This window comes from Temnothorax curvispinosus, unplaced genomic scaffold (genome assembly GCF_003070985.1).
Source record: "Temnothorax curvispinosus isolate PA1 unplaced genomic scaffold, ASM307098v1 QBEX01003877.1, whole genome shotgun sequence".
Taxonomy (NCBI): Eukaryota; Metazoa; Arthropoda; class Insecta; order Hymenoptera; family Formicidae; genus Temnothorax; species Temnothorax curvispinosus.
Window position 1 is genome coordinate 1 of NW_020213657.1, and position 13,987 is coordinate 13,987.

General features: G+C 35.1%; 3 protein-coding genes across 4 annotated transcripts in view; 1 reads left to right on the forward strand and 2 right to left on the reverse strand.

The window, feature by feature from the left end:
- The first annotated feature begins 6 nt into the window (after window positions 1-6).
- On the forward strand, window positions 7-3,212 carry LOC112452955 (eukaryotic translation initiation factor 3 subunit E-like). 2 transcript variants are annotated; one of them, XM_025013433.1, is made up of 8 exons: window positions 7-114; window positions 647-808; window positions 911-1,033; window positions 1,116-1,348; window positions 1,430-1,547; window positions 1,802-2,013; window positions 2,120-2,383; window positions 2,792-3,212. In XM_025013433.1, the coding sequence occupies exons 1-7, from the start codon at window positions 55-57 to the stop codon at window positions 2,376-2,378; spliced, it is 1,167 nt and encodes a 388-aa protein (XP_024869201.1). In that variant the 5' UTR covers window positions 7-54; the 3' UTR covers window positions 2,379-2,383; window positions 2,792-3,212. The 2 variants fall into 2 exon arrangements, with proteins under 2 accessions (XP_024869201.1, XP_024869199.1); XM_025013431.1 differs by having other exon boundaries at window positions 2,120-2,357.
- A 1,053-nt stretch (window positions 3,213-4,265) lies between these two features.
- LOC112452954 (RNA helicase Mov10l1-like) lies at window positions 4,266-9,230 on the reverse strand. Its single transcript, XM_025013430.1, has 7 exons — window positions 9,139-9,230; window positions 8,179-9,036; window positions 7,204-8,086; window positions 6,184-7,049; window positions 5,431-6,000; window positions 5,111-5,356; window positions 4,266-5,018 (listed from the first exon to the last, which is right to left on the reverse strand). The coding sequence occupies exons 2-7, from the start codon at window positions 9,004-9,006 to the stop codon at window positions 4,659-4,661; spliced, it is 3,753 nt and encodes a 1,250-aa protein (XP_024869198.1). The 5' UTR covers window positions 9,007-9,036; window positions 9,139-9,230; the 3' UTR covers window positions 4,266-4,658.
- Window positions 9,231-11,672: 2,442 nt separating this feature from the next.
- The window catches only part of LOC112452956 (maternal protein tudor-like), an 11,876-nt gene continuing 9,561 nt past the window's right edge, over window positions 11,673-13,987 (reverse strand). The window contains 1 exon segment of the mRNA XM_025013434.1: window positions 11,673-13,987. This exon segment is cut by the window's right edge and continues 9 nt beyond it. Coding sequence (XP_024869202.1) covers window positions 12,571-13,987 — 1,417 coding nt within the window. The 3' untranslated portion in view covers window positions 11,673-12,570.

Consider the following 13,987-nt stretch of genomic DNA (forward strand, 5'->3'; position numbering starts at 1 on the left):
TATGATGAGGACGAGCTGCTGCACGCGAAACTCGATATCCTCAGCAAGACGAACATGATCGACTACACCATCGACATTAGAAAGCAGCTGTATCCCAATGTGGAAGTACCGGAGGTACGTTTCTCTACGTAACGTGTATGCCACTGTTGCGTGATTGCGAGACGAATGTTATAGATTTAGTTCACATCATAGAACGGTATTCATAGTCGGTACTTATATTTAAGATCGTCTTATGGCTCGTCTACAATAACCGTAAGACATAAACAGTAAGTTATTGACCACAGTCGATTATTCCTGTAAAAATCCATTAGTCAATAGCTTACTGCTTATGTCTTACTGCATGCTTCCTTACAAGCCAGTATTCTAAGGGTAGGTTTAAGCTCACAATTCTATTTAGCGCTTACATGTTCTTCATAGAATCATTTCATCCTTGTTTAGCAAATGTTAAACAAGGACAAACAAAGTACAAATGGAACCTATCATAGTTAGATTATATATATATATATATAAGATCAGAGCCATATTAGCATCTCAAGACATTACTTAAGACAGTCTTGAAATAAGAACAGACTATGAATACTAGCCAATAGATCCAGATTGTGCATTTTACACAATAAATTAATGATAGCGATATTACTGGTTGCAGGAGATAAAATCCAGACGTGCCGATGTGTTGCAAGAGCTTGGCGTACTCCAGAACAATGTCTCGGTAGTGCTGGCTCTTATGAACAACGAGGAAATTATGAAGAAGATGGAGAACATGCGCGACTCCAAAGCACTTAATAATTACCTCACTCAAGAATCAGATGTAAGTGGTATTGTTATTACTACATTAGATAATGGAATATTTGACCTGGTATTCTAAGACATTATGAGTGTACACATTTTTTTATTGGTTTTGTCTTTACAGTTTAGGGTAGAGATGATGGATAGCTTTGTGAAGCTGGCTAAGTATCGCTACGAGTGTGGCAATTATTCCGTTTCGACGTCATATTTGTACTTCTATATGCTGATTATGTCCCCTACCGATAAGGTTCTGCCAATTTTTAATAAATTATGAAAATCAAGTACAATATGTTTTATAAAATTATCTAACATTTATATCTAATTTCCAGAACTATTTAAATGTCTTATGGGGAAAATTGGCATCAGAGATTCTTGTACAAAATTGGGAAACGGCACTGGAGGACGTGAACAAGTTGCGAGAGTATATCGACAGTAATGTTATCGGTAATTCGCTGCAAGTATTACAGCAACGCACATGGCTCATTCATTGGAGTCTATTTGTGTTCTTTAATCATGTGAAGGGAAGAGATCTCATTATTGAGATGTTCCTCTACCGGCCACAGTACGTACGATTCCTTAAGAAAGTATATTTAATGGTATTTACGAAAATTAGAGAAATTATAATGTGTATATATTTTTACAGTTATTTAAATGCTATTCAAACTATGTGCCCGCATATACTTCGTTATTTGGCTGCGGCAGTTATCGTCAATCGTTCTAGGCGGTCTATTCTGAAGGATCTCGTGAAAGTGATACAACAGGTCGAATTTTAAAAAACGTCGCTTTGAAAGGCATAAAAATTCGTACGAGGTTTCTTGATTGACAGTAACAGTGACAAATATTAATCCAATCTAAGTAGAGAATCTTAAAGATGGCGAATATATGTATTCATGAAGTTTTACTAAGAAAATAATAGTTTAAATTTGTCAAGAAAAAGAAATTGTGTGATTTTTTATGCCGTATATTAATGAAATGAAATTCTATACGTGTCATTTTTAAAAATTTTTATGTGTAGGAATCTTATACTTATCGAGATCCCATCACAGAGTTTCTGGAACATTTGTATGTTAATTTTGACTTTGATGGAGCTCGGCAAAAATTGCAAGAGTGCCAGACTGTCGTCTTCAATGACTTCTTTTTAATCGCTCTGCTGAATGAATTTGTAGAGAATGCACGATTGATGATTTTCGAAACGTTCTGCAGAATTCATCAATGCATTAGTATCCAGTGCGTAATTTTTACAATAATTTTCATGATTGTAAAAAAAGGTTAATTAATCATTTATGCTCGGTATTTGTCAGTTACTCTTACATTATTTTTGCATTATTTATAGGATGCTTGCGGAGAAACTGAATATGAAGGCGGATGTTGCGGAATGCTGGATTGTGAACTTAATCCGTAATGCACGTTTGGACGCTAAAATCGACAGTAAGTTGGGACACGTAGTAATGGGAGGACAGCCAGCGTCCCCATATCAACAATTGGTTGAGAAGATTGAGACTCTGAGTGTGCGAAGCGAGGCACTAGAGAATCTAATTGAGAGAAAATTAAAAGCGAAAAATCAAGACCCAGTAAGTATAGTGTGGAACTAACAGAGGTCAGTATCATTCACAATTATATTGCGCGTATAATATCACATTTGATTTACTTAATGCATAACACATGGCAGTAGACATCAGAAAAGTAAAAGTAAAGTTATGCATATTATATAGACGCTAATGTCAAGTAACTGTACACACTGTATAATAATAATAATAATAATAATAATTCGTCCAATTTGCGTCTAATTATATTTAACATTAAATTCGATTTTTGTACGTTTTAATATATTTTAACATTTATCCATCTGTTAACTTATTGTTTTTGTCAATTGCGCTACAACTGAAGCGTTTTAGTTTTTTTCGTATTGTTTTGCCATTACATGTAATAGTTATAAAAACGTGACGTTTTGTAAAATGTACTTTTCTTGAATATAAATTTTAAAGACAATTCACTTTTATTTCAGTATCAACATTCGTGGAATTTGGATATGTGACAACTCGATACAACGTGGAGAAGTAATGCCCAAAAGAGATATTCCACCTCCGATTATTAACAGTAATAATTAACAGTAAAAGTACAGGCTTTTGACGCAATGTACCTTTTAAAAGAAATAATGGAAATTGCATCGTGACATTACATCATGAAACCAGATGTATTTTTATTCGCTGGTACTGTCAGTATCTTGTAACTGTCAAATAATACTATAACAAATAATAAGCGACCAATAACATTTTATAAAACATATCACATTTATTTATTGTTTATACTATCCGTATCTCCATAAATCACATTTTTAGTTTGACTAGAAACCATTATTGGGCTATCCTGTCAAATATTATGTCAACAAAAAGTTTCGGAAAATAAAAAAGAAATTAGATATTTTATTTAGGCCTAGTTTTCATTTGAAGGTAAAATCTAATTAGGTTACTTTTACTTGAAAATTAACTTTTATTGCTTGTTGGTTAATCAACCTTCAATAAACCTTTACCCTGCTTTACCCATCAAAAAATTTCTGATGGTGGTATTAAATCAGAAAAAGACTATAGTTCACGTAATATAGATGCCTAAACTTCACGCAACGTTTACTATAGATAAATACAATAAATCAAGAATAATGTTGAAAATAATGTTTCGATTTTAATCCTCCGTCTGTATACGTGGGTCTACGACGTTTGAGCCAAAATGATATCGGCTCGTAACTAACTGTAAAACTTGCAAGTCTGCCGAATATTAAATAAACGATGTTTATCAAAATGAATAAAATCGTCAACTACAATGTAGACAGACAATTTACCCACGTATACACTCCGAGGGTTGAAGGAAAAAAAAACCGTAATAGCAGAAATAATTACAAAGTATTTGTTACATATAGTATTACATATAAGCTAAGATCATTACTACGAGAGCACGAAAAAAAATTTGACCACGAAAATGCAAGTAATGGATAACGAGGATATTGATATCCTTTTACTGTAGAGAATTATGATGTTAACAAGTCGATTTATCTTGAAATATCAATCAGTTCGGGCTAGCTATTGCGATTAGCAAAAAAATATTAATATTAATTTATATACAATGTTCTGTCTTTCGACTGTCGCCTTTGATAGTCAAAATTTAGAAAAGAAATCAAAATTATCTAATTCATTACAATAATTCGATCTACGCTGAAATATTTTACGTCTTTTCATAAATTCTTCATTACTGTTATAAAAAGTTTACATCAAAATTATCGAAATACATGTTGATTAACAATACGCACAAACCTTAAATTCTATTTACTTTTCTATTTACTATTCTCTATTTACTCAGCATAAAATAACTATAGACAGGTTATGAGCTTCTAGTAAAGATAAAACTAGGCTGCGTTCCAATTCACTGCCAGTACTAAAAATCTGTAGTATACGTGACTTAAACTATAGATTTTCAGTATTGGCAGTGAATATCGAAACGCAGTCCTAGAAGTTGAATTTTCTGATAGTAAAAGTTAGCACTAAGAAACTATTAGCTTAGTAATTAACCATGAATTAAACAACACAATTTTTATTTTAAAATTTAGATTAAGTCTAAGCTACAAGTTAATCAAAAAATGAAAAACTGGGCCTAAAAAGGAATTCTATAGTTTCTATTTGTTACAAGTTGATAGCTCGGTTGTAAAACGTGCAAGGGGGAATTGTTGTTCAATGTTATGTTATATATTAGTTTTAATATAAAATATTATAATTATTTATTATATTATAAATACAATTATAGTTATAATATAATAATTATAATTATAAATGTCTCAATATTATTTAAGTTACAAGTTAGTATTCAAGTTGCAACTTATGCGATTACGAGACATTTATATTTTGGAAATCCGTTATATACGAAGGTAAAAAATTGCATCCCGTGTATCCACCATGATTGATACAATATGTCAGAACGCTCCTCCAATACGGATCCAAACTGAGTACTCTCGGATTTCCCAAGATAATGAGTAGAGCGCGAGCACGAGTGATCGCGACGTTGAGTCTTCTGGGCGAAGCGACAAAGCCTAGAGCGTGCTTGACATCTTCTTCAATTAGATTCTTGCACGATCTGACAGTCGAAATAATGATTACCTTCCTTTCTTGTCCTTGAAATCCTTCTACACTGCTGATTTTTGGCAAATTAAGATCTAACTCCAACAGCATATCTCGGATTTTTTGTACCTAATTTAGAAAAATGTTTTTCATAAAAAAGAAAGGAAGAAATTGTCTTTTAGTATAAAGTGTAGAATTTTATTTAAAATAGGCGTATATACCTGTTTGAGATAAGGGGTTATAACTCCTATATCATTTGGCTTAAGCCCGGATTTATATAACTTCCTCAAATAGAGATACACTTGCGTCGCTTCTGCGGGATTGTACCAGCTTGGACTCTCGGGATCTTGGTAGTTATCACCATTGACCCCATGGAAGATTACGGCCGATGGCAATCCATCTCTCTTGGGCAGTTCTGTTTCCAGCGTTTCCAATAGTTTAGCTTCGTCACTGTTCTCAGATGATATCTAAATATAGCAAACAAACAAATTGTAGTCAGACAAAATTCCAAGCTTAGCATAATAACAATAGTTATACATACCTGTGGTTGTAATTCCGATTCATAAAACATTGAGTTTGGTAGATCCAATATCTCTGGTAAACTCCGATAGTTCATTATAAGTTTCGTAACAAGTCTGGGGTCATAGCCGGTTTCATATCCTTCCAGGTCTTTCTGGTAAGGAAATTGATGTAAAAGTCTCGATAGGAATGATTCGCCGAATCCGAAATTCATCGACAGTTTGCTCTGCACGACAGGCCCAAGTTGCATTGGGTCGCCCGCGAGTATCACTTGACCATGATCGGAATGAATGTAATTCAAGGGAATCATAATCTCTGGCTCGGTCGCTTGACCCGCCTCGTCGATTAGAACGTGCGAGAAATGACCACGAGAAAAGCCCATATTGTACAATATTCCTAACGATGTGCAGGTGCCGATGGTAATTCTATGGCGACCCAGTACGGACATGGTACAGTTCACTCTCACTCCGTTCTCGTGTTGATAGAAGCGATCGGACGTTCCTTCCGCAGCTAATTCTGCCGTAGCACAGTAAGGTAACAGTTTCTCGGGAATAGAGTCACTGTCCAAGTAATGATGAGCTATCAGTCGAACCTATGGCATGTACATATAATGAATAAATACAGTGAAACTGGGACTATTTAATAATTTACGATTTGGCCTAACTTTTTTATGATTTGTATTTATTACCGAATATACGAATATACAGTTAATTTATATAAAATTGTTGTTAGTGTTCATGAATCACGAAAGAATCTATAGAAGAGTAAAACATACCAAATCGCCTGGCTTAAGGATATTACTGTCCAACAAGCGTTCCGCTATTAAGTTTGCCGAGCTATTCGACGGTGTTGCTATGAGAAGCCTGCTTTCCGGAATCACGGTCAAAAGTTGTAAGATCGTCTCGCACATAGTCATTGTCTTCCCTGTTCCAGGCGGGCCAAATATAACGTAGGGTAACGGGCGTGCTAATCCCAATATTATATTCCTCACAGCTTCTTTTTGATAATAATTCAGTTCTTTATTGAACCAATTTAATTTCCGTTTTTTTATTTGAGTGATATATGGTTGTAGTTTATCATTAGTGTGAGCGATCGGTCCATTTGGCGTCCTTGAAACCATGGCAGCGTTAGTCTTACTCCCGTTGGCATTCCTTGCCAAATTCGTTTTAAAACTTTGATTTATTTCTGATCTTGTAGCCGACGTCGTTGTACGTTCAAATGACGATTCAGCAGGCTTAGAATTGAAAAGTCTATTTGCTACCGATATTCTTGTAGAGACTTTGGTATTATTAGAGGTTGTATCGCTGACCGAAGTGACAGAGGAACTGGAACTGTTAGAAGATACAGATTTATGTCTGTGATGAACTTGCATGTGAGTGGGTTTCTCTTCGGCCTCATGCTCTTCCTCTAAATGGAACTGTGGCTCTTTTTGCACTACTTTGGTAGGAAACAGAAAATCAGGTCCAAGACGGTTGAGAGCTAAATTAACAGCATTGTGAGAACGTTGAATAGTGGGATACGAGCATTTAAATATCACTCGACAACTCTCACCACTGTATTCGTGATGAAACCTTTCGTTAAATTTTAAAAAGACCTCCATGCTTCTGACTTTGTGAATAAAGCCCTCATATTTTAGATCGCCTGTTACAAAGCAAATAAAAAATCAATAATTATTTAATTATCATCTCAACGTACCAAAATTAGTTTTAAAACTACATTTTTATCTTTCAGTAATATAATAATCATATGCATAATATCAAAACATGTTTTTCAGCTTTTTCCTTACAAATCTTACCTTGAGATTTATCCCATTGAAAAGATACTATAGCTCTATCACCGACAAGGAGAGAAGGCCGTCTTTCTGATAATCCTGGCACTTCTAGCGCAAGATAATCACCGCATCGTCGCAAGACTACATTTTCCATGTTATATTTTTGCAAAGCGAGTATTACAGATACCTCTTCTAGATACAACAAGTTGTGGAAACGTTCCTTATACGTCTCGAAAGAAAGCGGTTTTAGGAGACAAGGTATCTGATCTCCAATAGCGATCTCTAATTCCGCCTGTGTTCCTTTACTCTGTATATTATCCCACATTATGTTCCAAACGTATCGTGGTATTCTGAACACGCCACTTTTCACTTTGATAAATTTAGGCGCTTTACTTGGTTTTACCCCAGGAATACATGTAACTTCAATTAACTCATTCAAATCAGGTACATTAATATTTTCCTTCTTTTGTATAATAGATGCAGAATCAGTCTTTTGTGATATGTTCTTTGCATCGACAGTTATGTGAAACACTCTAGCTATCTTAAAGTCTTTGAAATTAAAGGTAAATAGCTCCTCGGACGTGCCGACAAATTTCGCTTTGCATTTGAATGTATAACCAACACTTTCGGAAGGATTTACTACTATGCCGATATCTGTATTTGTCGGTGACACTAGTGACAACTGAGATGGGGTCTTCTGTGGCGTAAAAGAGCCACTTTGCAACAAATGAGCATAACTGCCGTTATTTCGTATCGAAACTGTCAAGGTACTCTCCTCTCCTACGTTCAAATTAAATTTTAATTCGTCGTCTATGATAATACCATATTTGTTTTTTAGTAAGTCGCCGGAATCTAATATGGAAGGAACACTGTTTACGGCTGGTAACTCAACGGATTTCTTTGGAGTCTAAAACAAAAATATAAATCATAAATATTGTGAAATTTATTACATATTGGTATCAAAACTGGCAAAATAACTAAATGTTATTTAATTCTTGCCTGAACTAATGGCACTACGGTCAACGATCTCCAGTTGTACTGTCCTTGATCGCTTTCTATGCTGTCGCTGCATACTTTGTCACCTACGCAGGGAATGTAACCCACATCACACACGCGCTTATGAAAAATTACATTCCCATCAATTACTCCCACTTCGCTGTTTGGATTGTACTTTGATATCACGCCAAAGTCCAGCTTAGATCGTAACGATTTAATCCTATCGACTTCCAAGACTTCGCCAATCAAATCCGTAGAGCTGTTGTTTAGTTCGACCACGCATTCCAATGTCAGCCAATCACCAATTACGGGAATGAAGTCGGATCGTACTTTGCACAAGTCAATGCGAATATTGTTTGGCTCGACAATGGCGATTCGGCCTTCACGTTTTGTCACTTTGCCAACTATACTCCTCAGTATCGCTTGAGTGTGGGCATTTTCCTCCGATTTGACATTTGCGTTTTCCCAGCCGTCGTCTATCACGCAGATAATTTTACGTACTTTCGGCTCCGCCTTTGGATCCCGTAGATATAGCAAGTACTGAATTTTATCAGCTATTTTTAGATTCTCGGTTGAGCTATCGATCTTTTCGTACATATAGCAATCATCTATGAGAACGTAACTCTCGGTGACTTGAGTGACAGTTCCCGTCCTGTAGTAACATCCTTCTTCATTCAGTTCTTCCGCTTGGTTGGCAGTTTCATCCGCGTTGGTCTCCTTAGCATCCTCTATACGAGATATGACTTTATCTATGTCTTCCTCTGCAGTTTGATTATCCGAGTGCACGTAGCTTGCAGCATATTGAAGTCCTTTAACGATTAACGACAGCATCTTCAATTTCTCTGGCTCCTATCTAAGTATCTAAAAAAAAAGTTGAAATATTTAAGGCAACTTACTTTTAATATTAAACGATATCAGGATATCGAGCAGTCAACGGAGATGGAGAACATGAATGACATTTACCGATCTATAGGCTGATATCGCCACTCCGTCGCCTTAAGATAATCCAGTTCCTTTCGCAAGGATTGTACGCGTTTTGCGTGTAGTTCCTTGAGGAATCGTTTACGTTGCTTCTGCTCCTGCAACTCGGATTTCATCTGATTCAGGATCTTGGATGTTTGAGTCGCGCTGGAGGTTAACTCCGAGTCTTGAGATTCTGGCGTTCTCTGTCCCGTCGAGTGTCCTAGAGTGCTCGTCGACAAGGTGGACGAATTCATAATTTAGTATGCGCGTCCTGAAATAACCGGTCACGTTCGTATCATTCGTATGCGTCTTCATGGCACTCCATGCCACTCTATTCATTGACAACACCGAACACCTATGTCCCCTACCTATTTGTCGTCGTCGAGCAGCAGCCCGGGAACCGGGAACGGCGGGAACTATCCGGGACGCACTCCCGGGAATGCGTTCCGAAACTCATCGATAAGAGACGCTTCTCTTACCGTAATGTGTCCTCACGTCATTGGTCGATCGATGATATATATGTATATCGATGTATGATATATGTCACGGTTACATATTTAAATTTGAATTGACAAATTTTTTGGGTCCATTTCTACCCCAATGTGGATTAATTAACTTTAATTTCTTAGAAAATTAAAAAAAGATATAACGTAAACGTAAAGTTAAACCGAGATTAACGGTTAAAATCTACATTAGTAGAAATAGACATTAATAAAAAATTTTCTAAAAGCTAGAAAAAGATAAAGAGTAAGTTAAATCGAGATTAAAAAGTTAATTTATATATTGGTAGAAATGAACATTATCATGAACACATTATGTGTAAAAAATTTTCTAGAAATTAGAAAAAAATACACAAATAAGTTAAACCGAGATTAAAGTTAGTCTACATTGGTAGAAATAAATACGTACTTTTTAATAAATTAGTATTTTAATAAATTTATTTTAATAATTTAATACTTTAATAATTTTTTTTAAATACAAAATTTCAGAGAGAGAGAGAGAGAGAGAGAGAGAACAGAACAAAAAATTATCTCAAGAACCCTTCTCGCAACACGTACGATTGAATACTTGTTACCATTAAATTTGTCAATTGTTTCGCTTCGACGACAACTGATCGAAAGAATCGATTAAAACAATATTTCGTAATTGCGCGACATGTAATTTTCAATTTACAGCTAACATGATTCCTCGAAGTGGAAAGTGTTCCTTAAATTCGTGACGTACGATCGACTAAGAAGTTATATATGACATGAGGAAGGTGCCAAGCAAACGCAGCCTCGCGAAATTGCCACGCTCGCGGCTGCCGCAGAAGCCGTACGGGTTCTGCTGCGAGGAGAAGGATCAGGATCCTGAGAAACGCTACGACATGCGAAACCCGCCGTTCGCGTCATCCTTGACGAATGTCTTCCTAGGCAGCGGCGGGCCCGGGGTGAAGTTTCGCGTACAGGACATCGGGCCGCCGCCGTATCCCATTCAGCGCAGAATCCTCGAGGCCAAAGGCAGAGCTTATCTGGGACGGTGCAAACGATGCCGGGGTCCCCTACGATGGTACCTGGAGGACGAGATCGCGCTCGCGCGCGAATTCCTCGCTAAGGAGAGACGGGATAATTACAATGCGATTGCGAAAAGGAATCTAATGATCGCCAAACGAAAGGGTGATACTTCACGCACTCAAAATGCGAGGCCAATTGATAATCTCAATTTTTGTCGTCTTTTCCACCGAAGAGCTTTATGTCTTTATAGTTTTTTTTTTTAATATAACGTATTATGTTGCCTTTATATTAATGAAAGTAAAAAAAATGAAAATATGTTAATTATTCTTGTAATATAAACGTAATTGATATTTTTGATATATAATCATTGGTGATACTATTTATATAATTAATTAGTGATATATTTAGTCATGTAATTAAAAAGTATCTTTGATGTATAAAATTGAAAATCATTAATAAGAAATTAATGATTTTCTAAATTAATAAAGCTAGAGAACGCAGCAGTCGTATGAAAAAAAGGAATTTGAAGATCACTTCTTAAGTCACACAGGACAATCAGCAGTTCGATATATAATGTATAAAAAGTACTGGCTCTCTGAAGAAATCCACTGTATACTATAGCGCTGTAACAAAGTGTTTTACAAGGATTAAAATAAATATGAATAATGAAATTTCACTTGTATTTATAAATTGCGAATTAAATGCAGACAAAACGCGGCAGAATATCTTGAAATGTTTATTAGAAAAATATATTTTAGCAGAATACAAATACAAATTTATACAGCTTTGTCTGTCAACTATTATAATCGCAATGTTATACATGTTAATAAAGAATTGTAGGAAGAAACGAGAGAACTACATAATATATGGCATAGGATGCGAAATGAGTTCACAATTCACATTTGATTTTATATATATATATATATATATATATATATATATATATATATATATGCATATATATATATATAATTATAATATGAAAAAAAAATATATATATATATATATATATATATATATATAACATAGTAACGACACAAAAAGCAGCTTTTCTTTCTCTTACGCCACGTTTTAAATAATCATTTTACTATTTTCTTACAATGCTTATAAAGAAATTTCGTTGCACACGATCACACTATCGTTTTGTGTCGTAATTATACGAATTTATCGCAAAAGTAACAATTTGTAGATATATTTGTTATTGCTTTTAGAATCGTGCATTTGTTGGGGACAAAAAAAATAATCGATGCACTATTTTACTTCTAAGAAATAGTATTAAAAATTGCAAACATTTGATTATGTAATAATTATCAAATACGTACGTCAAAGAAGTAAAATTTTAGTTTGCTTATATTGGTGGGATATATCAAAAAGCAGAGATGTATGAATAATATAATTACAATAAAGTTAATAATATAATTACAAGTCTAAAAAGGAAATTATCTCAAACTGAAAACAAGAAATTGAAAAAATATCGAATTAATCAGATTATAATTCGAAAGAAATGTGAAGAACATTAAGAATATATAATCATATTATATGAGTTATTAAATCTAAAAGCAACGTAAATAATATGATTAATTAATCTTTAGTAACGTGTATATTGTAACAACAGTATGTAGCCAATTTATAAGAAATGCGGCATATTTGTGTCGTTTGTAAAATAGAAAAGAGAAAAACTGAACAATTATCGTACAACACATCATATGTACGGCTATACCCTTTCTTTCTTAAATATATATATATATATATATATATATATATATATATAATATATGTATATTTATGTAAACATAATATGAAAACGGTAAATAAAAATGATCCTTTGGAAAAACTACATTATATAAGTTCGCATTCTTATACTGCAAGTTTATATATACGTACATATAATGCGTATGTGCATACAAATTTGCAATACGTTATTTGCTATGTTATAAAATTATTTAGCGTATTTAGGAATGTTGTCCTCTACGGAGATACTAAGTACCTCGTCATTCTCGTTTGTGCTGTCGAGGATTGACTGTACATAGGGATTCACGACAGCCGCCACAATTTTCTCCGAATGTGACGTCTTTGGTGTCACAGAACGTTTCGTTTCCGTATTAGATGACTCGCCTTCAGAGACACGTTCCAGTACATCCTTGTCCTCCGATCGTTTTTCTGAGTGACTACATCGCTCAACTGGGTCAGTCTTAATTACGGGCGACAATTTCGCCAGACAAGTTGATCCAGAGGAAGAATCGTTGCTCATGTCTGTGTTCTCAGATTGGGTCTCCAAACCATTATTAAATGTACTTTCAGGAATGGTCTCGTACGTTGGTGGACTTTGCCTCTGAATCTGCTCGAGATTTATTTCTTTCGGCAAAGACGATACTATTTCTAAAATTTCGCATTTTGAAGACTCGTCTGCATCAGATTCCATCTTATCGCGCACTTCCTCCTCCTTGTCCTGACTAGCATCAAGTTGCACGTCCTGAGGCTGTAACTTAGTCGTTATAGATAAAATTTTTATCGATTTCTCGATGTCTGTTTCTGTATTTATCGTTTCTAAAATCTGTACATCCGAAGATTGACTTATATCTATAGACTGTATTTGAGAATGTAGTTCTCGTTGTTCACTCCCTTCGGTTTGAGTATTCTGTTGCGTCTCATTTGCGTTTGATAAATTTGCATCATCGACTTTTTGCGTTTCTAGATCGTCAGTGGCGTCTCTTATCATATTCTCAATTATTTCATCAACGCTAAGTTCTGTTATAATAGACGAAGATGCTTTAAGACACGGGTCAATCGAAGTACTTGCACTAGAAATTGTTTCATTTATGACATCCTTATTCGTTTCGGTTGCGCTGATATTCTCTCTCGCTCTTGAAGTACATTCAGCTAAAATTTCAGCTACAATTTCACAAGAGTCGTCTATGTTCTCTTTTATTTGTTGGGCTTCGCTAGATTTGGATTCTTCATTTATATCAGAATTTCCAATTCCATTAAACACTGCTTCATTAATTTCAAGCTTCTCCATCTGGTCAACACAATCCAGTTGAGCTATCTTACTCAAATTTGAAGTTTCTTCATCCTCATTTACTTGTTGATTCTCGTGAAGCACTGTTTCTTGTTGTTTTTCATTTATTGGTTGACTCTCGTGAAGCACTGTTTTTTGCTGTTTTTCCGTATCAATAGCAGTGTTTTCAACTTCCGTTTCGGTTACTTCTTCCATTTTTGGAACGTTTTCGCATTCTGATAGAAGATCAATGACATTCGTCCCGTTTAGACTTAATCGAACCAGCATCGGGTCGTTTTCGTTGAGAGTCGCAAACTGGAACATCGTGGCTCCTTCAGCGGCGAGTTCCTTGAACTTA